Raw genomic sequence first — 27,950 nt, 5'->3', positions numbered from 1 at the left:
ATCTTGTACTGTTTAAGTCTAACGATTTCTTTAAAAATTGCAATCTATTTTCGTAAGTATTTCAGATATATTCTACTAAAATGTTCCGAAGGGCGCAATTTGATATGACCCATAAATTGGGCCCTAAAAGAATTTGAGCAAGTATAGATAAAACATTCAAGCTTTATTCATCTCTGAATTTGGATTGTGATTATATATTTGACACAGCATAGGTTTTTGACACGGAGTGAATGTGGTCCAAGATTTCATTTGACAATTTACTTATTATTTTCAAATATCAAATTTCTTAACACAGGGTTTAATTCGGCATATCAAAGCACCCCATGAATTGAATTTTTGATACCGAAACAATTTTAAATATTGGACCCTTTTGACCTCAATTTGGACCTATGTAAGAACGGGGCCTTAAATCATGAATCTAAAGACACAATTGTATTTAGCTTATTAAAGAACCCCAAAAATTCGTGACTTTGCATATACCCCCATTGAAACTGGTCAAGAAATAAGCAATTTATACTCAGTATTAGAAATGATCAAAACCGTCCTTTTGTAGTTTTAAATTATGTGGTACAATTTCATAATTATCCATACGCTTATACTTAAGTCTTGGTCTTAAAACTAAATGATTCTTGACAAGGACAACTACTACAACGACGACGACGACGACGTCACACCATTATACGGCCGAGAAATGTGTGCGGTCGTATAACAACGACAAATTCCACAAATGATGAAACCAATCATTGATCCAATGGATTATAAATTCACAGGCCACATGTTTGTCCCCACTGTATTTAGACGCATGTCCCAATACAGGAACTTCAGTCTTTGTTTGTCTGGTGCGTTTTTTTTTTTTAATTTCTTTTCTTTTTGTTTAATTTTCAACCTATTTTATTAGTTCATCATCTGTAACATCAACCCAACATTGCCCAGGGAAGCAACTAAGGGGCCCCAATTTTTTACAGTCTCGGTTGTCGGTGAAAAAGCAAATGATGGATTACACCCCCATTATAAATAATTATCAGCTATCTATGTACGTATATATACAAATGTACATGTAATTATCCTCTATTTGTATATTTATACAACTCACCATATATAATCATTTGAAATAAGAATTCATTCTATCTGCATTTTTTTTTCTCACAACAGCTACCTGTATTTATTTGTCAGTTTCAATTTTATAGCACTTCAATCAGTTCGTTTGTTATGTTAATTTCTATTACATTCAATTTCGGGGTGAGTGATCTTTTGCCACGTGCTACTCGTTAAAAGTTAAGTGAAAGGAAATGCGTAATTCATTCATAAAAGTTGGATTTATGATTTTTTTATTTACCAAATAGAACTTATTTCAAAGATATGGTGAGTAAATTTTTGCTTATAATAAAACATGTCCTTGTTACAAGTATATAATATACATAATTTACATACACAATAGAAATTTCAAAGTACACAAAGGGAGTTGTGCGCAATGTATATGATAATTTATCAGTATTGAATCGGTCATTGACTGGCCTGACCACGCAACAATATATAGTTATATACAATAAGTCTCACACACAGTAGAAAAAGCATCATTTTTCGTGTTTGATTTAAGAGATTTGAACAAAAATTGCATTTCATGTTTTATCATATTCAAAATCCTCGATTCAGTTAACCCTTTCTTTTTATATTTTGCGATGTTTCTATTTTCCAAATAACCTAACGTGATACATTTTTTAAGAAGCACCGTATCTAGAATTTAAAACTAACATGTATCTGCATTTATAAAACCCAAAATGATACTCGTTTCCGATTTTTGTAATTTTTCGATACTTTTATCAATTTTGAACAAAATTCACATATTTTCTCAAAAATTTCCGCCAAACGTCTCCATTTTTTTTATTTTTAACCATTTTTATTCTTCGGAGTTTATTGTGGCGTCCATTTCCGTTAACTCGTATAACTGATTGTTACGGGGCAAGCTGAAGCTTGCCTCTATGTGCGTGATGTTATGGTGCGTTGAGACCGATTTTGTTTCCTTGGGCTATTTTCTTTGTTTTGGTCGAGTGGTTGTCTAATTGACGCATTCCCCGTCTCCTTTCTCAATTCCATATTTAATATCCGTACATTACTAAATGAATTTTAGTCATAAAAGGTCTTATTGATCTTTATAGTACCTGAAAAGTCTTAAAAAACTATTCAGTCGTGTTCAGTCTTTCAAAAGAATGTACAGTACTATTCAGACAATCGCTTGTAGACAATTCAGGATGATACTTTATTCACAGGTAGTCAATAACTACTGAAAAGTCTGAACATTGGATGCACATATCTGAATTAACTGATATGGAATTGTCTGAACTAGCCGCAATAGATAATTTTGAAAATGACTAAAAGATTGGAAATTTATTTTATCAGATTATGAGGAACTGTTTATATTGATATGATTGTTTTGAAATAAAATTTACAAGTGATAGGAGTGCCGACTTTTTGTAGAAATTATTAAAATAAAGTGCGATAATTTCATTAGCAATACATTGAAACACTACCGTATACTCTGAGCATAGAGTTAAATATCCATATGATGCTGTTACTTATTTTCTGCATGTATTCCGTATGAATATGTCTGCGTTATATGTACATGATGTAATCATATCTGTTTAAACATTAAGTCTTTTATTTGTTGTGTGTTTTAGACAAAAAGTTTCCAACATATCTTTTATTTCGTTTTATATCTCAATATATCATACACCATTGTTATATAATTCTGTCAATAATATGTTGTTGATGACCAAATAGGACTGCTCCTTTTAGAACAATCAGATCAGATTCTTCAAATACTACTAGAACTTTCTCAGGAAACGATTTCCTAATCTTGTCTTGTAATATTTCAGATTCAGCAAAACCGCCAACTAACAGTATATTTTTCACTTCACCGTCCACAATTCTTAAGACTGTGTCTATTTCTTTAACTATTTGCTGAACAGACGTAACGAAAAATGAATACATTGTTTCTTTAGCTATTCGTAACTTGTCCCCAACTATTGAGATATTATTTTTGTGTTTAGATTCCTTTATCATTTGTTGAAAATGACGGTGGTAATAACGATTACATAACCGATTAAATATTGTTATAGGGAACGTAAAATTGATTGTTTTTCTATTATGTTTCGATAGCTTTACACGTTTAGCGCAATCAAACTCTCTCATTAGTTCAAGATAGCTTCCTGAATGCTCCGTTTTTAGTGATTTCATGACATCTGGGCCTACTATTTCTGTCAATATCTTCAAAAAATGTTTATTTGCAGTTGTGCCACCATAGGGTCCACCGGAAGGCGAACAGAGTTGACGTAGATGATTTTCGTTTAAAACCTCGTGTACACTCACATCAAAGGTTCCTCCTGAAACAAAAACAATATATAGTTATTCATCTCGACTTGGACCGGAAGTTGACTTATACAAAAAAATATTTCGACAGATATAGCCTCTCAGATGTATTTCAAATTTAATTCGATAACATTTTTCGATCAAATGGAATTATGATTTTACAGTCTGAAGTTTTCCTCAACATTACATGTAACAAACAATAACAAAAAACTTTCACATAGAAATTTGTATTTTATATTCTGGAAATACTAAAAACCAACAAGACCAATATGACTAAGAACAATTTATGGAACCATCAATTGAATGTTCACGTTAACTCACCTCCTACATCAATAACCATGTACTTATTGTCCATTTTAGGTTTTTCTCTCATACTTTTGTATAAGTAAAAGATTGACGCTGCCTCTGGTTCCATTGCTATTGTCAGTTGTTCTCTTCTAATGCCTACCTGGAATTAAAAAGGAACATTATATTACGTTTGGATTAGAAAAATTTGTCGAAAATGAATTCAACTAATTTTTTATTTAAATTATGTACATTATGTGATTACTTAACATATGTACTCGAAAGAATATCAGGTACGTTTTTAGAATATAGAATATAAGTTAACCTAAGCAATTTTGAAACATGGATGTATAAACTTATACATGAAAACAGTTGGGAATGTGTCCAGATGATACACCCACTTGCATATAAAGTTATAAAGATACATAATTCATGAACGGTAAAAGTGTCGCTACAAAAATTCTGACTTGATATGATTGTTGTGGTAATAAGCATGATGTACTATTATTTGTCTGTTTGTCTTTTTCTTTTTAATCATGGCGTTGTCAGTTTATTTTCGATCTATGAGATTGACTGTCCCTCTGGTATCTTTCGCTCCTCTTTTTCATAACACTTGGTTAAGGCAAACTTTTTGTAAAGTAAAAACAAAAGTTACGCCATCTTAATTCAAAATTGATCTGTATATTGTAGTAATGAGCATGTTGTATAAGTTTCATACCAATATTTGGTCGGTGCAAACTTAAGTTAGAAAACAGCCTTTTTTCATTTGTAAAGGGGCATTAATCTAGAACGATGAAAGTGACGCCAACTTGATCTGTAATTTGTGGAAATAAGTTTTGTGTATAAGATTTATAACGTTTGGTTAATGTGAATCTAGGTTAAAAAAGGAAACGAAAAATTAAGCATACTTTACCATTTGTAAAGGGCACAAATTTAGAAAGGTATAAGTGATGAAACCCATAATCTAAACTTGATCTGTGTTTTGTTGTTATAAGCATTGTGTTTGTGAAACCAATTAGGGACGTACGAATGTACGGATATGGGTAAAACTGAATTCCCCCTTCACTACGTTCAGCTACATAGCAACATAAAATGTATAGAATCATGAAAATTGACAAACCTTTTCTGCACATATTTTCATGAATTCTTCAGCATTGAAATCTCTTAAACCTGGCACTGTTAGAACCCAGCGAATTTTCTCACGAGAAAATTCTATTCTTTCAATTAAGTGCTGTTCAAGATCCTCTTTCAAAGCCTTAATAGCCAATGCAAATACATCTATGGCTGCAACTGCATGGTCATGAACATCTCTGATTTCAATCTGTTCAGGTTCAAGCTAAATGACAGAATTAAACATAATATGAAGAAAATATACAATGTACGATTGTACAAAAATATTTGACTGTTTGGTATGTATTTTTAAATACATTAGGTTATTTGCATACTCGTATACATTAATCATACAGGTAATAAATTGTGTGCTTGGGAATGAAAAAAAGTTTTGTTCGAGTTAAAGAAAGTTATAAATATTGTTACAAACCAATGACATTAGGTACAGTTTAATTGGATTTCAGACATGTGAATTGGGTGGTTTTCGTATGTCAAATTATTACAATAGAGAATATAATATTTAAATGATAAGAAACCTTAATTTCAGTTAATCAATCCATCAATAAGTTATTAAAATAATAAGGGCAATCTTGCGTTTGTCAATGGCTACACATTCTTGTAAACAAATTAAAAGGGTGGTCAATAATTACCTTTGTTTTATGAAGAGCCATTTTGAATTTGTCGAAGAAGTAATAACTTTCTTCGTTTCCTTCGGCAATTATATTTTCATACTCTTTTTCTGCGTCGTAGCCAAAGGAAACTAATTCTTTTCCTTTTGTCATAAGAATACAAGAAGGAGTTTTAGACGAAATAAGCTGTTTCCCTCCAGAACTCCATGATTGATTACATGTTATATCTAAGTGATCAGTTTGGTAGGCTTTTACAGTTGAATATGCATATCCTGAATAGCTCGTCCCGATGTCAATAGCTGCCACAACTGTCACTTCTATTGGTGCATGTTCTTCTGCTTTACCATGTCTACAAATAGTAAATTAATTATCTGATTATGTTAATTAAAAAGGTATGCCATTCAGCATATACGCTTTGACACTGTGTCCAACATATCATCTCACAATCGCGAAGTTATATATTTCATTAACACTGATATTCTGGCTATTAGTTTTGCAAAGAGATAAAAATAAAGGTAAGAATTAATTTTTAATTCTATTCATATCATGATGCTGGTTGACTTCATACCATGTAATTTACTAGTACGAGTACATCAAAACGTTTATAGAAAATAAAACAACAAATGTAAAATCACTTACCCTAATTCTACTTTACCATGTTCACCAGGTTCATGAAATGTATCTTTGAACTGCACGATAATTTCCCCTGTAGATAAGAATGTACAATTGTAAGAAATCTGCTTTTATTAAATATAATTGATAATGACTTGTCTTTGTTGCACATATCGATGGATTTTAAATAAAATGATAACAAATGTGTATGGAGCCCGCATGAACATAGAAAGATATATATAAATCAATAACTGCATAACAACTATTCGTATTTAAGGTAGTACTTAAACATTGCACCGAGTACATAATAATTATTTGAATATGCGGACTTTCATTCCTTAAATTATAACGTCATGTATCTAAGATTAGAATATCAATCACTACACATACAACTACCAATGTATTAAGTGTAAAGACGTCATTAACAGTCAGAGAAAAACTTGATCTTCCGCAATTTCAAAAGATATCGACAGATCGTAGTACCGTAAAAGTGCATGTGCGTATAACAATAATATCAAGTATGTTTTTAATCTACTGATACCAAAATATGTTTTATAGCGATATAAACAATGTTCAAAGATATCATAAATTGGTCACCTTTTAAAGTTAAAATGCTCAGCTGGTACACAAATGCAGATATCAATTATGGGCAACGTTCATCTCCGTGTTCATAATTACGGTAAATAAGAATTTTATCATCCTATCTGACCACAAAATACTTTTCATTATTTTCAATTCAAGACCCCATCAGCGGGTTTCATGTTTCAGAAAATATAACATAATGTTAAGTAATATCAAACATCCATTTATAACTTTTTATTGTAACGAAAATAGTATGATGTTCTTATGGTTCTGAATAATAATAAATAATTTCAGTTACCTCAGACAAACTTTACCTAGACGTATCTTGCTAGTATTTAAGGTCCATTTCTTCACATATATCTACTCGTGTTTGACTACTTAATACATTATTGACCTTCATTATTTTATTTGAATGATCATGGTGTCGGTAAATCAAGAAAAGCGCTAAGGCAGAACGAATTTTTATTTCACTTTCTTACCATATTCATCTTTCTCTATTTGGAATTGAAATGTTCTTTTTTTCTGTTTGTCTCCAAACGAATCTTTAAAATAATGATTTTAAGAGTTAAAACAATGGAACTATGTCGATCTTGTCAATAATACAAATCCTTTGATTTACTAACTTCACGTATGTGTCAAGTATATGAGATTTTAAAAAACTTTTATAAGACTTATGATTCATTTGCAATGAGAAACACAGATTCGAATTCCCTCGGATAAACATGATCGTAAATAAATTTGGCTATTTATCTTGATTTGAAACTTGTGGTCAAAATCACATAGCAGCTTCTCATGTAAATGATGTATTCATATACTTTGATATCACTGTCATTCTATTGTGTGTGGTTAGATCGTTCCTTCTAAGGGTAATCAAAGAGAAGCGTGTTGAACTCATATGTATCAAATGATTTCGTTCGTGAACGTTTCTATCTTAACAAAAACAAATACACTAGCACATGTTCTAATTTTTCTTGTTTTGAAAACTATCTATTAAATTCAAGAATTTACATTTTTCGAATAGTTTGATTGAAATCTAATTTGCCATTACGGATTTTCAAAAACCATTTTCCGATAACATATGTTACAACAAATACTAATACTCCTTTCCAAAGTTATAAAACAGTGTTCCCTTAGGGTTTATGCTGATGAAACAATCTATAATAATATATGACCAACAAGGCTGGTACATCAAATCTACAGTGTATATGTTGAATATTCCATTAGTATTTCATTTTAGTAACTAAATTTACTCTAGAAAGTTTAATTTCTTTAATGTAAGTGCATATATAACTTCCGTCACTTACGCTTTACATGTATTCCACTACATTCAGAGCACATTTTTCTCTCCACATCTATCTCCTGATTAACTAACACGTGCATGAATGTTTTAAGCATACTTTCTCGTGTAAGAACGTATTGTAGAAAAATACCAACTCTTTGTGTTCTTGATATACTACCCATATTGTCTATACACTTGTGTCGAATAAAATCAGGCACAATTTCCGCCTTATTCAAGGTTTCTGTAATAGCATCAGTTTCAATCTCATCCAATATAAAATCATAGTTATCTATAATGGTCTTTTGTATGCATCCTGAAATATGCAGTAGTTTACCAGATTCATTTTAACGTACACTGACAATATATAAATGTATATCTGAACAACAAACACAGTTTCAAGTTTAATCTTAAAACCATTAGACAAAGCAATGACTGATGAATCACAAATAAAATCATCATATACACCAGGATTAAAATTTTGTACGGCAGACGCACGTTTCGCCTATCAAAGACTCATCAGTGACGCTCCGATAAAAATAAAATAGACAAAATAAAGAACGTAGTTGTAAAGCTTTGAGAACCATTAATTCTGAAAGGTTTTGCAAAATACAGCTACGATAAACAATCATTAGTATTTCGAAGAAAATATGTTAAACAGTTAATTTATCATTTATAATTATGACATAATCAATGATAACTTATGCCAACATACACGGAAGTGCTGACTTCTGGTGGTTTTGGTTCTCCAGAAGCGTGTTTTGTCTACAAAAGCTCTGCGATCAGTGAGGCTCCAACCAAAAAAGGTAAAAAAAACAAAATAAAGTATAAAATTTACGATTTTTAAAGACCCCAAATCCGAAAGTTTCCGCAAAATACAGCTAAGGTAATCTTGCCTGAAGTCGAAAAATTTGAAGTTTGAAAAAAAAATCCATAACGTCCAACAGTTAATCTATATTTTCTTTTATTCTTTTTATTGTATGTGAATGTTATAAGTTTATTTTCAATCTATGAGTTTGACTGTCCATCTGGTATCTTTCGTCCCTCTTTTATAAAGATGTCAAGTTCAGTTTCAGTATATTCTGTCCCTCTTTTTTTACGTTTAAAATGAAATTCGGTATTTTACCTCTATATTTACAACATTTTACAAAGTTCAGTATTAATCATATTTGCAATTACAAAAAAACAATCTTAGAGATGTCTTAATCAACTTTAAAACTATCACATGTCTGATATGTTACTTACTGGAACATTCTTTTTCATACTGTGGTCCAACACTTGTCAAAACCAGCTCTTCATCTACATAAAAAAACAGACAGTGATATACGATGTAAGGCAGATCTGATGTCTTCCGCCATCTTGGGTTGATAAAAATAATAGAAAAACAATCGGTATTGATCTTAAAACTAATCAACACACTTCAACTAACCATGTTTTTCAAAGCTCTAGCCAACAACGTAGTTTGACATATGAAAGGTTCTGCCAATAATACCCTAGGTTTTTCCTAAGTTGAACGGTCTTAACCGATTAGAACAGTTAAATGACATACTATTCAGAAAGTTCTAAAGAGAGTATAGATCTGAATCCCGCTGTAGTTATCGCAGTAACACAACAAACATGTTCAATTCATATGTGTAATATATAATAATTAAACAATCATAACAACACGCTAATTACTAATAAGACAGATAGTATGTTAGATAAGAGGAACCAGGCGAGAACAAGTAAAAGATAAATAAGATATATTTTAAGAAGATATAAGAAGATGCGGTATGCGTGACAATGAGACAACTCTCCATCTAAGTCACAATTTGTAAAAGAAAAACCATTATAGGTCAAGGTACGGTCTTTAACTCAGAACCTTGGCTCACACCAAACAGCAAGCTATAAAGGGCCCCAAAAACTACCAGGGTAAATCAATTCAAACCAGAAAACCAACGTATTTTAAGGACAAAATACAGTTTAAACAGAAAAGCAAGTTTTTTTCACATTAAATGTTCACCTACATGTAGTAGATATCGCTTACCAAATGTCTCATTTAGAAATGCATCTTCATCAGTTTCTTCAATTTCTACCAGAACAAAAGTTTTCTCTGTAATGCTGTCTTTTAATTTTTCACTTTGCAGCATCTTCCGTACCAAGGATGTCATCGTTTTGGTTGCTGTATGTCGCATTTCAAATGATTTGTCTTTTGAAATGTTGAGTAAGAGATATATCGACCCCTCTCTCAAATTAAGAAGAGGGCTGCTAAATACAGATTGAACAGCTGCGTCTACAAGAACACCATCATTTTCAAGCAAGTGTCTTTCTGTGTTTTCTGGAAGCGCTCTCACTCGGGCAGTTAATCTCCGTGTTTGTCCATGTGGAATGTAGAGATCTATCAATACATGTCAATAATAACTACAGTTACGTTTGACACTTTTATATAGAAATAAGAAATACATGAACTAATAATCAAAATACAAAAAAAATATCAATAAACGGATATATTGATTGTTGTTAAATGAAAGGACAGATGACAACAACATCAATGAGATAGAAATGTCAAGTGTTATAACGCAAAGACTCTAGAAACTTAATTTGATATTAACTTTTTTTTACTTATTATCTTTTATCAGTGACGATAACATGAAAATGGGTAATTCAGTAGCATGAATGGAGATATGTGTGCCCGAAATATTTAGTGTATTATAGATATTAATCATTTAAATAATCGGCAATTAGAAAGAAGAAGCCTAACAACCTTTACTCTTCAGCTGCAAAACATATGTTAAAAAGTAAAATAACAAATGAACTGAACTCCGGGTAAAATTCAAAATAGAAAGTGCCTTATTAAAAGCTCATAACATATCAAACGAATGGATAACAACTATCACATTGCTAACTTGGTACATGCATTTTCTTATGTATAAAATGGTGAATTCTACCTGTTTTTGTAGCTAGCTAATTCTCTCACTTGTATCATATGTGTACGATAGTCGCATACAATTCCATTATATTTACAACAATAAAATGTAGCTAAACGGTAAATATTTGCCGATCGCGAAGCACATAGTAATGATTCCTGATAATAATTTATGATTCAGGCTAAAAAAGGTTAAGATAGCATTTTTTTTTAAATATATGTTTTTATTGTTGAAGTAAATAAAAGTGTTTTTCCCAGACTATATTTACCCATTTGGACATATTGTATAAAATATAATCATATTGCTAAACTGGGTATCTATTTATCGATCCAAAAATTAATAACAAAATGGGAGATCTTTCGTTCGAAACTTATAATATCAAACTTGCCTTGAATAGGTGAAATAGGTCGTGTTCTTGTTAATTGGTCGGCTAAATTTGAATATCCCTCATGATCCAATACATACAGAAATTTTGGGATCCAATCAACTTGCGCTTTTCCAAACACACAGTTGATGAACGTTTCGACCTTTTTCCTACGACCTTTAGCAGCTTGAATATCGTCATGGTCTCTGACCGTTATGACATTATATTCTAGCATTATATCCAGCGTCTTTTTAATTTCTAACTGGTCTTTTATATACTCTGTATGTTCCTGAAGGCAGCTTTTTGTGACATTTTTAAAACGTTGTTTTGACTCTTCGGAAATGGTTTTTTCTTAAATAGCAAGAATCATCAAATAAAGGTACAATTACTTAAAACCAATCACAGTCATATCTCTACTAATTTTTAAATGTTCTACAAAAATATTAAGTACACTATCGTTGTTAATAATTATCATTGATGACAGATCAGATGACAGTTTATAAAAATTGAGTCGACAAAAGAAGTATTGGTAAATGCAATGAATTGCTTAATCGTAAAAGTTAGTCGCTGTAAGTTTTGCCCTCACCTCAAATTTACTGTGGGGTCTAAAATATGAATCAAAGGCTAACATTTCACTACGATTTCAAGCCTGCTCAGCAACTGTTTGAGCAAGGACATCAACACGGTACGTTTGTGCATGTAAGATCACTCATTTAATTGTTATGATTATAAATCTTCAAAATACTGTAAACGTCGATGGAAAATTGACATTAAATACTTATAGAATGAAGAGCAACGGACAATGAAATGTAAAAAAAGAACAAAATTTACAACCATATAATAAAAGAAGATGTGGTATGATTGCCAATGAGACAACTCTCCAGAAGAGACCAAAATGACACAGAAATTAACAACTATAGGTCACCGTGAGGCCTTTAACAATGAGCAAAGCTCATACCGCATAGTCAGCTATAAAAGGCCCCAAAAATAACAATGTAATACAATTCAAACGAGAAAACTAACGGCCTAATTTATACACAAAAAATGAACAAAAAACAAATATGTAACACATAAACAAACGACAACCACTGAATTACAGGCTCCTGACTTGGGACAGACACATACATAGAGAATGTGGCGGGGTTAAACATGTTAGCGGGATCCCAACCCTCCCCCTAACCTGGGACAGTGATGTAACAGTACAACATAAGAACGAACTATAAAAATCAGTTGAAAAGGCTTAACTCATCAGATGGATAAAAATACAAATACTACAAATACAAGTGGACGTAGAGGGTACTTGTACATCCCAACAACAAAAAGACTCTAAGTACAGATCTGAGAGTACTCGCAGTTACTGACAGCTAGTTCAAAGCCACCAACAATTAATAAAAAAAATCATGCATCTAAGACTTAATTATCATTCAGTACACATCCAACATCCAATGGATTTAGTGTAAAGACGTCATAAACAGTCAGAGAAAAACATGACCTTGTGCAATGCCAAGATATAGGTTTGGACAGATTGTAGATCCATGAATGTATATATGTATTTAACAATAATATTTAGTTTGCTTTTAATTTACTGATAACAAAATCAATATTAATACCAGTGAAAACAATATTCAGTGATCTAACTACAGTGTTGAATTGGTAACCTTTTAGGATAAGTTTATTTAAAGGATCAATTAGTTTACCAGGATCGTTTCTAAATTTCCGGGCACGGTAAACAACATTTCCGTAAAAATGAGGATGTGCTATCCCGTTTGATATAAGTTTTCTACAGGTACAACAGAAACCTCAAAATCAAATCTTTATATCTATGGAGGAATTTAGTAAAGGTTTTAAGTAATTTGTGGTAACGAAATCCCTGGCTTAATAATTTACTAGTAATACATAGATTACGTTCGTTAACATCAAAAACGTCACAACAGACACGGGCATAGCGAGCGAGTTGTGAAATATAAACTCCGAAAGTTGGTGACAAAGGAACATCGACATCCAAAAAGGGAAAATTAACAATAGGGAACGAAAAATCGTCCCTTTTGTCGTAAATTTTAGTGTGGAGTTTCCCGTTTAAAACCGAAATATCTAAATCTAGGAAAGGACAGTTATTACCGTTTAAATTTGATTGATTTAAAGTAAGTTCCTTTGGGTAAACTTCCGCAGTATATTGAGAAAATTCATGATGATTTAACGAAAAAATATCATCAAGATAACGGTAAGTGTTGTTGAATTTATCAATTAAATGCAATTTAGACGGGTCTTTACTGAGTTTGGTCATAACCTGTGATTCATAACAGTATAAAAACAAGTCTGCTATTAAAGGGGTGCAATTAGTGCCCATAGGAATACCTACAACCTGTCGATAAACTTTGTTGCCGAAACGTACATAAATATTATCCAGGAGAAAATTAACAGCTTCAATCATCTCATCACACCTCCAGTAAGTATATCTAGCATATTTACCTTTCTCATTAGCGAAGAAGGCTTTAAATGAGTTGCAGCAAATGTATTTGCATTCAGATTTACCAAACGACCATTTAATTAAATAGGAAAACTTTTGTTTGATAAGATTGTGTGGAAGTGTAGTGTAAAGAGTAGCAAAGTCAAAATTGTCAACAAAAATAAAAGGACCATCAAAAGCACGTAATTTATCTAAAACATCCAAAGAATTTCTTACACTCCAAAAATAGCTAATTCCACTATATTCATATATTTTATTACAATAGTTTATGATAAGCTCTTTGATAGTAGTTAAGGCACTTGTGAAAAGCACTGAAAGATTAGTTGTAGAACACTTACTAGAGGCCGAGATGAAACGATATTTTACTGTTTTTTTTTTGTTTAGTTTAGGTAACCAATACATAGTAGGGACCTTCAAATGTTCAGAAGAAGCCTTAAGCTGTGATGTGTTTATGATATGTTTGTTTACTATATGACTCTCTGTGGAGCGCATGGACTTGAATGTAGATAAATTTACAATTTCATTCTCAAGAACGTCGGTGTAGTATTTACGGCATACCAACACCACATTGTTGGCTGCTTTGTCGGCCAGTAAAAGCACAAACCGCTTAGAAAGTTCTTGAAGTTTATATTTTTATTCTGAAAAATAGGCGTATTATGTACTCTATTATTTACTTCTAAATTATTTTTAAACATTCATACATTTATTTAAATAAGAATCAAGAGATTTTTTATCAGATTTTTCCCGTTAACACCATTTTTTAGAAACGAGGAATGAGCATCTTTGGTGACCAGACGACACTGTTTCCAATCTATTTTAGATGGAGGACGACATTTTGGTCCTTTTTTCAAAAAGTTTTGAACCTCTCTGTCCTGGACGATATTGAGGTCCCCCGTAATAACATGGCCATAGGGAACATATCTAAACTTCGACTGTTCACAGTTTCAAGTTAAAGGAGTATTATTTTCTACATTGAAGTCTGATGTTACCGACGTATAATTAAAAATTAAACTTCTGCTGGGTTTTTTGTATGTGTATGAAATCAGTTACAACGGAGACTTCTCCACTTGTTGCACCCGTCAAGTTGCTCATGGTAACAATGTCTCTTTTTACACTCTCAGTGTTATATACAGAAACAAAACAAACTTGTAGACGATAACGTGGGAATTATTTGGGCAATGCAAACACTCATTAAAACCTATTAAGACAAAAGAAGCCTTTAAAGGCTATTATACTATTTTCATGTTCACGCTCAGACGCTTTGAGAACACATCCGTGGTAAAATATGAATATATTGTGTGTCCACTGATCAGCAATGTCATGATTCATTCAGACTGTTCCTTTATACTCCTATGTCGTATGATTTTTATGAATGAGTTAACCGAATTCAATCCGTGTAAATGACAGCATTGAATAATGACGTAAGAATATAAGCATCCCCAGGAAACGTGAAACTGACAGTCATTAAAACTCGAATCATAAACAAACGAAAAAGATATTTGTTTAAAACAGATATTTTTAAATAAAAGTGAGATCATCATTTAACTTCGTTCAAACCTGTTATCATGGTTAGTGTAAATCATTCCCGTATGTCACTAAATTCGTTTTCTTTGCGTTTTATGTTAATATTAAAAGTATATGTACTACTTTCGAGAATGTTCTTTTTTTTTCATTTTCTGTAAAAAGACCCATTCCTTCACCTTTTGTTTTTGCGGGTTTGATTTTTTATAGCATTTCCAACACTTTGTTTTAAAAGGCATCCATTGATCAATTTTAAATGCTTTCTAAATGTTTATTATTTTCATGTTTTATGTCTGCTGTCATCCGATATATGTTTTGTATATGTAAGTAGAGGAATAAATTTAAGTTGTAATATCTTATAAAAAAAATGAGGATCACATTTGTGGGAAAATATAAACATCTTACTATAAACAATTTAAATTATTGAATTAATTTACCTGGCTTTAGCAAAGTCCTCAAATTAAAACCTGTAACATTTGCCAGAAGATTTAGAAAATTCCAACATTTGTCTTCGTCTGCTTCAGATGCTCTTTTCAGAATACCTTCAACTTGCAGAACAGAACCACGCAAATCCTTCATAGTGTTGTACATAGCGTAATCAATTAGCTTGTCCTGGTAAGATGTTTCAATCAGTTCGTCAATATTGCAATTTACAAGGAATTGTTTCAAACAGCAAAAGTTCTGCTTTATCCGATTACGTGCAGTGCCTTAAATATTGAAAGGAATTAACGTCAAAAAGTGTCCAAACCAAACACATCTTCTGAATTGTTTGTTTTAAAACCCGAAACAAAAGTCAGGAATATCATTACTGGTACTCCAAAATATAAAAACAACGTCACGTCATTGGTTTGATTTCAATTTTGTTTAGATTGTTAGCAAAACACTATGCTTAGGTGTACACTTTTGAAAATTTGACCCATTTTCAATTAGAGAGTGAAACGGCAAATGAATTGATCATTATATTGTTGATGGAATTAAAGGAAAAGGGACACTAAAATGTATATCACTGACTAAACCATTTGAACAGTTCATTACTTAGTAGGATGAAATAAAGGGGAGCATGGAGAGTCACTAAACAACTAGCGACCTGTACAAAAAAGATTTAAACTAACCTTGATTTAAAATGTTCAAATTCAAACTATGAGCACTGCAAAGAATCTGTGTTGATCTGTTTAACTGATCATACAATCTTTAGAAATGGGTATTGGATTTAACATTAAACGTCACACCTGACATATATAAAAACACACTTGCCAATTATTTGGACTAACACTTTCGAGTTTTATTTTTAGCATGCTGTTTATTATGAAAACAGAGTAAATAAATTTGAGCTGTCACGATTTTTAAAAATAATCAAAGAATGTGGCTTGTAAATATGATGAAAGTTCAGCGATTTTGCAATTGAAGAAGGAACATAACTCAAAAACGGCAAAAGTGTCACTATCCAAATTCGACCTTAATTTGTGTTTGGTCGACATAACATGGTTTATTAGTTTCAAAACATTTGGTTGAGGCAAAAATAAATTGCGGAAACTGCAAATTTGTCACTTTTTTCATTTACAAAGGGACAGAACTCGAAAACGGTGGAAGTGATGTCATCTTATTTCAAACTTGATCTGATTTTGGGGGTAAGACGCATTGTGGTGCAGTCAAAATAAAGTTAGATTGCGGAAACTGCAAATTTGTCAATTTAACAATTATAAAAGTACGACAGAACTCGAGATCTATGAAACCGACGCAAACAAAATTAAATCTTGATCTGCTTTTTTTGTGGTTATAAGCGTTGTGTATAAGTTTCCTAACATTTGGTTGAGGCAATCTAAAGAAAGAGAACGGACAATAATTTTGGAACGTACGGACAGACGGACGTGGAAGGGGCATAAAAATATAGTTTCTATTAGCAAACATTAGATACCTAAATAATTGATATTCACCATTTGCATCTATAAAAGAATTTGGTCTCTATTTATTTAACGTTATAGCAACACTACAGAACTCTCTATCGTATTTTGTTTTGCCTTTTAAACTTTTTTTAGATTCGAGCGTCACTGATGAGTCTTTTGTAAATGAAACGCGCGTCTGGCGCAAATACTTAATCCCAATCCTGCAATGGGTCGATGCCACTGCTGGTGGAGTTTTTATTCCATGAGGGTATCACCACCTCAGTAGTCAGCACGTATGTGTTTGACGTTAATTATCATTGATATAGTCATCATTTTAAATTAACTGTTTACAAAACTTTTTTTTAAATTCTAAGGCTTTTCTACCTCAGGAATAGATTACCTTAATTGTATATTGCAAAACGTTTAGGAATTTTTGGTCCTCAATACCCTTTAACTTCGTATTTTATTTGGCCTTTTAAACTTTTTTTAGATTCGAGAGTCACTGGTGAGTCTTTTGTAGACGAAACGCGCGTCTGGTGCAAATACTTAATTTCAATCCTGGTTTATATAATGAGTTTATTCGCTTTATTATCGAATGAGACAAGTTTCGTGGTTTCATTACCACGATAACAATCTAAAACACGTTTCGATTTACATTTACTTTAAACAAGTATTCTGTGAGTATTGCATGGCAATACATAGTCCCCAACCGGTTAAAAATTCATTGTAATGGAACGAAATTAAAACTTGATCTATAACTTGTCATGGTGTAAACTACATAAAATAACAAACAAGCCTTTCACTATATTCTTAAAACAATTTACTAAAGAAAAGGGAAAAAATCAAAAATGTCATTTATATTTAATACAATGTCTTTTACAAATTTCTTTTTAAAAAATGAGTTATTTCCCTTTGAATAAAAATCTAGTAATTAATAAGTATTTCATCAAAAATTTGATTCTAGGGAAAGTTAAAAAATGATTTTTTTTCCTTTTGAACAGAAGTCTGGTAATTCATAAGTTTTTCATAAAAATTTAATTCTAGGGAAAGGGCTTTAACCGAACAAGGAGAAAAGCTAAAATCGTGAAAATCAAACTTAACCTGTAATTTGTCATGATATAACAATACACCAAATATCAAATCAATATCTTAAAGAATGAAGAAAAAAAGTCTGGAAAACTTATTTGCCGGTCTGACGGATGGACAGACAGACAGACGGACGGACAGACAGTCGGACAGAGTGCAAACCTAAAATCCCCTTCGACTTCGTCGGTAGGGGGCTAATTACATTTTAATGACTTACCTTTTATCAAACTTTCAAGAGTTTCATCTGAAATGATTAGAACAAAGGATAACAATCGTTAATAACCGTATAGTAAATGCATAATATAATATATAACATGTATAATGCATTCTTCATGTTTTAAACGCAATTGTTATACATAACACGCGAAATAAAATGTTAGTTTTAATGCGTAGTAACAGCTGAATCGCTTATGTTGTATTTATAACGATAGTAATTTTACGTAAGCTGATGAATAATTTGCCATTTAATATATCGTGTAATTTAACCAAAGTTAATGATATTTCTTAACTGTGTGTTGATATTGCTCTCAAATCATTTGGTGTAGACCGTACATGAATACAGAAAACAAATGGCAAATTCAAAAGCTCAAACACATCAAACGAATGGATAACAATTGTCATAATCCAAACTTGTTATACAGCTGTATTTGACAAATCCGATTTTAATTGACGAGCATTAAAAGAATCTTTCATATGTATTATACTACGACCAACGTCTAACATGGTGATCAAGTCTGACTAAGGCATACAGTCTTACATATATGTTCGTGATGTGTTATCTTTGTGGTATACTGTCAAATGTTTTGCTTTTCAATGTGTGATTAATTCTCAAGTACAAATAATGCATCATTTACTGCAAATCCTAATACGTAATCTATTCATTGCAGCATATAAATGATTTGTTCTCTGTGGACTAATCTTGAATTGTAGATTTGCTTTCACATTTATTTGTAATGCCTGCTAGTTGAAAAGCATCAAACGTTGCAACTCATTCTCAAATTTATAACTCGATCTACTAACATATTAATTAAGTTTACTACATGATGTCATTAATGTCACTGGATATCTTACATTTATTATTTCATCCTGTAACAAGGGAAAATCTTTTCACCACACCCCCTCCCCCCCTAGTTTGATTAATCTTAAACCATAGTAATGATTATTTAACATATTTGGCTAACGACATAAGTGGTTCCTAATTTATTAAATACGTAAATTCGAAACACATACTGATTTATGAATTCGGTTCAAGTAAAACTATTACCTATTATGTTATTGTACATTTAATTCTTGACGTTTCCCTAACAGTTAAGTAATGTAAATTTCATAATGAATATATGTTTGTCAAGGAAAAGTATTCAGATCTGATTCTCTGTCCTGATTTAAAACTTCAGTGGTGCTATTCAAATTTTAAACTTTTGGGAATTGAATTCTCTATAGATCTTGACAGTATGCCAGAAATTAACTTCTCCAAAAAGATAAATCAGGTGTCAGGCATTCTTAAGAGTTGGCAACATAGAAAATTAACCCTAATGGGAAAGATAACTGTTATCAAGACTTTGGCACTTCCAAAATTAATTCACCTGTTGACTGCACTACCCAACTTGCCAGAGTCAAAATTCAATGAATTGAATACTTTATTCTTTCAATTCATATGGAGTGGAAAACCTGATCGAATTAAACGAAGTACTTTGATCGGAGATATTCCACAAGGAGGTTTAAATATGATTAATATACATTATTTTAATATATACCTTAAGATTGGTTGGATAAAGAGGTTTTCGTCCAATTTATCTGGTAGTTGGCAATCATTGTTATTGAAAAGCCTTGAACAGTATGGAGGAGAAAGAGTATTGCATTTTCAAAAGGAGAAACTCGGAGAAATCTCTGATAGTCTTAGCAATCCTTTTTGGAAAGATGTATTTTTTAGCTTTCATGTAGCAAGGCTTACTACCAATATTTCTGTTCAAGATATTTTGACATTAGATATTTTAAATTTCGCATCTCTAGTAGATTTTCCGTACTTTATTCAGTGGCAGAGAAGGGGAGTGCAGTCTTTGTTTGACCTTGTTAACGTATAGACTAAGAATTTTTGTAATTTTGATCAGATAGGACCAAGACTTCAAACAAATAATTTCTTAAAGTATTATGGTCTCATTGCAAACATTCCAAAGTATATGAGAGAACATATTAAAGAAAACATTGCTCATGTAAATTTTGAAACTTTTAACTGTATCGATAATTTTTTGGAAAGATTATTGTGTAACAAAAAGGCAAAGTTTGTATACAAAAATCTTGTTGACAGAAATGTGCAACTGCTAACAGAAAAGTTCTTACAATGGGAGAAATTATTGGGTATTGAAATTGCAGATTGGTCAGAATATTATATTATTTTAAGAAAATCATGTAAAGACACTTATTTAAGAACTTTTCAGTACAAATTTTTACATAGAATAATTGCAACTAATACTTTCTTGTATAAAGTTAAACTTAAAGATTCAAAGCTTTGTACTTTTTGTAAGGTTTCTGATGAAACCATGGAGCATTTATTCTATGAATGTCCAATAACACATTTTATATGGCAATCTTTTTCACAAAAATTGAAACAATATTTTGTGAACTTTACATTATCTAAGAAACACATTTTTCTTGGCCTTCAAAATGAGAATTTACTGTTGAATTTGATGATTATCATTGCAAAGAACTATATATACAAATGTAAATTGTATGACAATAAGCCAAGTATTATAGGGCTTTTAGCAAAAATATAAAGTAAAAAATGAAACTTACAGTTTATAAAGAGCAGATCTTTACAAAGAACACATTTTTCTTTGCAATACACAAGTTGATATATGTTATGTTAAAGCAAGTGCAAGAGTGGGTGTATGTGTGTGTGATTGTTTTCTTTTCCCCTTTTTATTATAATGTTGATATTCATATAATATATATTCACAGTAGAAAAAAAATGTAGTCAAATATTAATTTTTTTGTTTCCTATATCAAACCCCTTAACACCATAGTCAGGTGGTGATGAACAGGGATTGTAAAAGCCTGACTACTGAAAAAAAAAATAATAATCAAGTAACTTAGTCATTTATTTCTCAATCATCGCGTGCAAATGAAATAATGTTTATAATTAAATTAGTAAAACAATGTGTGCCATGTCTGTATTTATAAATAGAATACACAGATAAACTGTTTCTTACCGTTTGACATAATAAATCGTAAATCAGGTTTGATCATAGGCATCTGAAAAATACTAACATATTTACTTCACAACAGTCAAGTAGGTCATCAAAACAATTTAAAACGTAAGACGAAGACAAACAATTCAAACCAATACAATTATCTAATAAATATGTTTGTTATTATTAAATAGTATAAGCAAATATATATATACCTGGTATTGCTTATCATCAACAGTTTACAAAATAAAGATTTAACTTTCGGAAAATCATTTGACTTAGATCTGGTGTTTATTTCGTTAAAAATAGAATATTATTTCCTTGTGCAAACGCACAAGGCCATTAGGGGAGATAACTGTTAACAGATTATAGGTTATCACGTTGACATTTTCAATAGATATATATTTCACGTCCCATGATCGCAATTAAATAAACATTTTAACAAAATAGTGGATACTTAATAGGAGAGTTTAATATTCCAAACACAAACAAAAATGAATCCTCAGAATGCGTGCACTTTCTGGATTTACCTTAATCCGGAAGGCTCTCAATGCCACTACAGTGAAAGTACCCTGAATACGAAGACCTTTTAAATGCTATATGATTTAAACGACATAAATTAGTCCAATATATCACCTCCCCTTCTTGAGTTTTTCTTGTTATTTCTGCTTATGTTATAATATAACAAAACTTTCAGGTCAGGGTATAGTATATCAAATGATAAAAGGCACTGTAAGTAGACATTGGAGGGGGCACGGTAGTATTTCCTGGCCAATAAAAGATAATGATAGCCTTTTTAGAATTTTCAACACTTTCTAACACTGCCAAAAATTCTACATAAACAGGTAATTGAAGTTCTTTCATTATACTAATAGTATTCAGAAATGAATTTGAATATGTGTCATGACCGTTTACTTTTTTTGATATCTTTAGAAACCTAAGGCCACTTGTGCTTTTAGGTCTTTCATCATGCATTTAAAAAAAATTCTCAAAAATTCATTTTCATCTGTATGGAAAATTATTTCATATTTTTCTACACCTGGTTCATCACTCAGTTTGAGAAAGTATGTTCAGTTGATACAGTATGTTTTGTCCAATCACACTGTTCAGATATATTAAGTAGGGTACACAAAACAGCAACCTAAATTCTGGAATGCAAATACTACCGTGCTACCTAGAAGATGCATTGTACCTTTCAAAACTAAACTGACGAAAAACAACACCAATAAAATACGACGAATTTCCTTTCATTCCGTATAAAACAAATTCACAAAGTCATGACAGTGACCAATGCTTTGCGGGGGAAAACATAGATGAGTGTACAATACTATGCGGACAACAACAGTGTCTAATAGTCTACTATGCGGACAAAAATCACGCACCAGTGTCCAATACTATGCGGACAAAAACCACGCATCAGTGTATGATATTATGCGGACAAAAACCACGCAGCATTGTCCAATATTGTGCGGACAACAACTAAGCATCAGTGTTAATTCCTCGTTGGACAAAAAAAAAACACGCAGCAGGTCGTAAAGTGCAGCAAAATAATTAAAAAAATAATAGTACAACACAATTCCAACTGAATTCGAATCCAACAAGGATCTGTTTAGAATAACAAAAACATTTACCTCATTCACGCTTTGTCACTAAGAATACACCAAGTATGCACAAATATTTAAACTTAAATTCTACTTGTTTATTTAACTTAATTGCATCAAATATTCACAAACTATGCACCATCCTCAATCATAATGTAATTTATAAACAAAGCAGATGTGACCCACGTTAAATCTCTATTAGCAAAGGAATTCAACATACCACTAGAAGTAAACATACAACCTTCATGTATCAGTAGGGTGATATAACAAATGTAAACAACTTACAGGTCAGATTACTGACTCAATAAGAACAAAAATAGGCAGTAAATGTACTTGCGTAAAACACTGTTATAAGATATTTCAAATGAGAAAATTAAAGTAAATCCAAAATGAATTGTCAACAACATTTTTGTTCTCTCTCTTAATTTCGGTAATGACAGTTTTTGAATGTCTAGCAGTGATATAGAGAGAGTTATGTGCCTTTAAATTATTTATTTTTTTGGAATTTTGATGATCAAATTCATTATCAATTGTTTACAGTCTATGGTTTCATGCTCGCCTCCTGTCGAATAGAGATCGTGTTATCTCTGGTTGCCACTATATATCCATCAATCTTGCTAATATTATTTCTCATTTGAGACGAAATTACTGTATTTGGTCAACGTATGTATCTTCTGGAGAGCTGTCTGTTGCTTTACTTTCAATTTTCAATTTTGCAAAATTGTCAATGAATTCGATTAATAATTCATTTATTTTTTTCCTGCATGAATTAGGTAACTTCCCAAATCAACTTGTTTATCCTGCATGTATCGGATCGATAAACATAATAGCTTTGATTGATAATAAATTTTGGATTGTATGATGATTATTTTAATCGGATAACATTTCCAATATAAGTATTGATTTTATGACGGATGTATCCTGAATTGATGATGTGATAGAGTACAGTATACGTTAAAGAAGTGGTTCTCCAAATAATGGAGGTATTATTATGAGTAGAAAAGTACAATATACAGACATGTTTCTTTCCCCTTTCTCGATTAACCGTGGAATGGTTTTTGAGAATATAAAGGTGACAGAAACCAGTTATTTTACAATAAATCTTTAGAATTTCATGGATTTATGATTTTATTTTCTTGAAAATTCATTCAAGCTTATATACAAATAAAATGTATGGTTTCAAGTAACTAAGATGTGTGCGTGCTTATGTGAATATATAGAAAACCTTTAAATTTGGGTGTCTGTCCAGCATGGATATTTTTAAATTTATAAATGCATTGTAAATAAGGCAAAAAATGTGATGCTTTGATACAAATCTAATCTTCACCTGCAGAATCCTGCTAATAGCAGACAAGAATTTTAGGCAAAATTCAAGAGATAAATGATATTCAGTGAATTAGAACCTTGTCCGAACCTATCCTTACCATCAAGATCTCAAGATATTTTTGTTTAAATAAAACTGAATTTTTTCCCCACTTTGATTGGATGCCGTCAAGTGAGGAGACCACAATTTTTACTTCTGATTGGACCCATGTGTGAATGAAATCCCCAACCTGTGTATGCAACTACTTACTTGTGTAGTATAATAGCCTAGAATTTACATTCATTTATTTTTCCAATCCACATGATGCAACTATATACCTCAATGCTTAACTATAACCACATTTCTGCGTGGGACACATGTTCTGGTACACCAAAACTGGTACCTGCCACCAAATTACTAAATGTTTGCCCCATTGCCGGCAATGCTATTTTTAGCAATTATCTCCTTAAATGGCATTTTTAATAAACTATTTATGGAAAAACTGCTATTGTCTAATTTGAGCGCGAGATCTATTTGCACTTAAATATATATGGTCCCATGGCTTTTCTTGGTGAATAATGTGGTTTTGTATCATACCTTACGATTTAGCAGAAAATTTTCCGCAATTTTTTTTTCTTCATGAATTTACAGGTATCAACATATATTTATCTTGTGGTACAATAATCAAGCAAGTGAAATAAATAAGCATGATAAGCATTCTATGGACTAACACTATGAAATCTATGGATGAAGTATAGTAATAATATTTTCATTAATATAGTAATAATAGTAATAGTAGTGCAAGAAATATATGAGCATGCATATGGTATAACATTATACAAGTACTTTCAAATACTCATATACATTTTTTTGTACACATATGTGTATACATTAACCTAATTTAAATTTAATTAATGACCTTAGCCCAGGGGTTCCAGTACAAGTTGTGTTCTTCCATACTTAAATATTTTGAAGAAATATGTTTCTCTAAAATCAAGTTTTCTTTTATGTAATTTTGAAGACCTTTAATATGAGGTTTTATATCTTGCATCTTACATCTGTAAATGAAATACTTTGTCAGTAAGATAACTTTATTTTTAATAAAATTAAATTTATAATTTTCATAGAGGCCAAAAATGACAATATTCAAATTTAGTGGAATTTCTATATGAACTATATCGAAAATCCAAGAATTTAGATTGTGCCAAATGTCGGCTACAATATGACAACCCCAAAGTAAATGTTCTATAGTTTCTGGCTCTTCCTTGCAGAATGTACACAAATTACAGTTAACAAGTTTCATTTTAAAGAGTAGAGCATTAGTCCCTAAGATATAGTGAATAATTCTATATTGAAACCAACATAACCTAGTGTTTTTTGAAACCTTGGTAACACACAAGTGTATTTTTTTCCAATTTTCTACAACTTTATTAAGAATACCTTCCCATTTTTTTTCTGCTACAAAATCTATAGGTAAAGTTCCTTGATTTAAAATAGTATACATGTCCTTAGAGCCCTTTTCGGACTTAAAGAAAATATTAATGTTAAAAGGTATAATAGCCTGATGTTTTTTCTCTCTTTCGGTGTTGTAGCCATTTTTTTAGTGCTAATATAAGCCCATAAAACTGTAGAAACATGGGTTTGAAATTATACATAATTTCAAAATTTTCATATGTTAATATATTTCCATGTTCATCTAACAGGTCATTTACAGTCCATACCCCATGATGTGACCAATTTTTATAGTAAACGCTGACGTTATCAATTTTAATATGTTCGTTATGCCATATAGATGTCGAAATGACTTCCTCAAAATGAAATGGATGTCTGAGTTTTGACATAATTTTCCAGGCATGAAAAACTTCATCCCAAAATTTGTTTTTTGATTTTTTAATAATTCCAAAATAAGCCAACTCTGTAAAGTTTATATTTTGGGTGGAGGTAAATAATTGGATCCAATTGGATTTTGACTTAAATAATCTTCTTACCCAAGTAAGTTTTAACCCTTGTATAAAATGTTTCAAATTAATCATTTTTAGGCCCCCTCTAAAGTATTCTTGGCATAAAAGATCCCGCTTTATCTTGTCAGGCTTATCATCCCAAATGAATGAATAAATTTTACTATTAAGTTGACGTATCATATTATCATCTGGACCTGGGATGGACAGGAACAGATGATTTAATTTTGATATAATTAGTGACTTTATAATTGTTATTTTACCAAACGGGGTAAGTGACTGTTTTGACCATTTTTGTAATATTTTTTCTATTTCTTGTATTCGAGGAGCATAGTTTAGATTTAACATTCTATCTAAATCAACACAGAAAGTGATACCTAATAATTTGAAGGTAATGAAACCCCATTTCAGTCCCCACTTTACAGATATTTTGTCTTGACTATGTCTATTACTACCTATCCATATAACGTTTGTTTTGTCTAAATTAATTTTCAGTCCTGATATCTCAGCATAGAATTGTAATATACGGAGAGATGCATCCAGTGAGGAAGGCGACCCATCTAAGATAAGTGATGTGTCGTCTGCATATTGAGACAAGATATACTCTGAATCATCTATCATAATACCCTTTATCTCATCACTACTTCTTACTAAAATGCCTAATATTTCAGCACATAGCAAGAAAAGGTAAGGAGACAAAGGATCCCCCTGTCTACAGCCTCTCTCCACACGGAAAAAGTCTGACAGACAGCAGTTCTGGGTGACAGTAGATGTAATATCATTATAAAATTTTTTAATCCAGTTCATAATCATGATAATAGAGTCTCCAAAATTAAAATACTTCAGTGTTTCAAAGAGAAAGGCCCATGATATAGAGTCAAAGGCCTTCTCAAAATCAATGAGTAATAATATACCAGGGATATCATTTTCTTCTGTAAAGTGTAAAATATCATATATAAGTCTGCAGTTCTCCCCAATAAATCTACCCGGGATAAAGCCTGTTTGATCAGTCAATAATTCTTTTTAGAACTGACTTTATCCTCTCAGCTATACAACTAGAAGCTAGTTTGTATGTTGAATTCAAAAGTGTAATTGGACGCCAATTTTTTAAGAACTGTTTTGACTTGCCTTCTTTTGGAATACATGTGATAACACCCTGCCTCTGTGTGACAGACATTTCCCCTATCTGATATGAATAATTTATTGACCTCAAGACAAACTTTCCAATGTCTATCCCAAATACTTAAAAAAAATTCTGCAGTAAAACCATCTGACCCAGGACTTTTATTATTTTTCATCCTTTTTTCAAAGCTTGTGTTAATTCAGTAAAAGAAATGTTACCTTCTAATGATTCTTTTTCGATATCATTTAATTTAGATGTCAAAGATGGTAATTCCCTTGATAAGTTTATTTTTTTAAGACATTCTTGTCTTTTGTAAAGTTTCTCATAAAATATTTTTGATAGTTTTAAGATTTCTTTTTGATTTTCAACTACAGTATTTTCATCAGTAACTAGTTTTTTAATAGTTTTATTGACAAAGTTTTGTGTTTCTAAATTACAAAAAAAAATTAGTGGGCCTCTCTCCTTCTTCAATCCATTGGGTTCTTGACCTAACATATTGACCTTTAACCTTGTTCTGTCTCAAAATTCTAAGTTGACATTTTTTGGCTTCTATTTCATCAAGAGTGTCCTCTGTACTTACCTTATTTTCTAAATTTTGTATCTCCTCAGTCAGTTGGATTTCCTGTTTTGTCCTTTCTCTTTTTATAAATGTTGAATAAGAAATAGTCTTACCTCTAATCTCGAGGAGAAGGG

At 31.4% G+C, this 27,950-nt stretch overlaps 1 protein-coding gene across 2 annotated transcripts; it reads right to left on the bottom strand.

Moving 5' to 3' along the window:
- Nucleotides 1–844: 844 nt before the first annotated feature.
- On the bottom strand, nucleotides 845–21,599 carry LOC127710591 (uncharacterized). Of its 2 annotated transcripts, XM_052216539.1 has the most exons (14): nucleotides 21,488–21,599; nucleotides 21,294–21,336; nucleotides 18,305–18,331; nucleotides 15,556–15,825; nucleotides 11,155–11,481; nucleotides 9,887–10,237; nucleotides 9,106–9,159; nucleotides 7,889–8,176; nucleotides 7,064–7,126; nucleotides 6,030–6,096; nucleotides 5,412–5,739; nucleotides 4,772–4,987; nucleotides 3,688–3,814; nucleotides 845–3,380 (listed from the first exon to the last, which is right to left on the bottom strand). In XM_052216539.1, the coding sequence occupies exons 2-14, from the start codon at nucleotides 21,334–21,336 to the stop codon at nucleotides 2,737–2,739; spliced, it is 2,805 nt and encodes a 934-aa protein (XP_052072499.1). In that variant the 5' UTR covers nucleotides 21,488–21,599; the 3' UTR covers nucleotides 845–2,736. The 2 variants fall into 2 exon arrangements, with proteins under 2 accessions (XP_052072499.1, XP_052072500.1); XM_052216540.1 differs by lacking the exon at nucleotides 21,294–21,336 and having other exon boundaries at nucleotides 21,488–21,597.
- Between the last annotated feature and the right edge of the window lie 6,351 nt (nucleotides 21,600–27,950).

The sequence above is a fragment of the Mytilus californianus genome, unplaced genomic scaffold, assembly GCF_021869535.1.
Source record: "Mytilus californianus isolate M0D057914Y unplaced genomic scaffold, xbMytCali1.0.p SCAF_8, whole genome shotgun sequence".
In the NCBI taxonomy this organism is placed as follows: Eukaryota; Metazoa; Mollusca; class Bivalvia; order Mytilida; family Mytilidae; genus Mytilus; species Mytilus californianus.
Note: the sequence above shows the minus strand (reverse complement) of the source record. Positions and strands in the feature narration are given on the sequence as shown.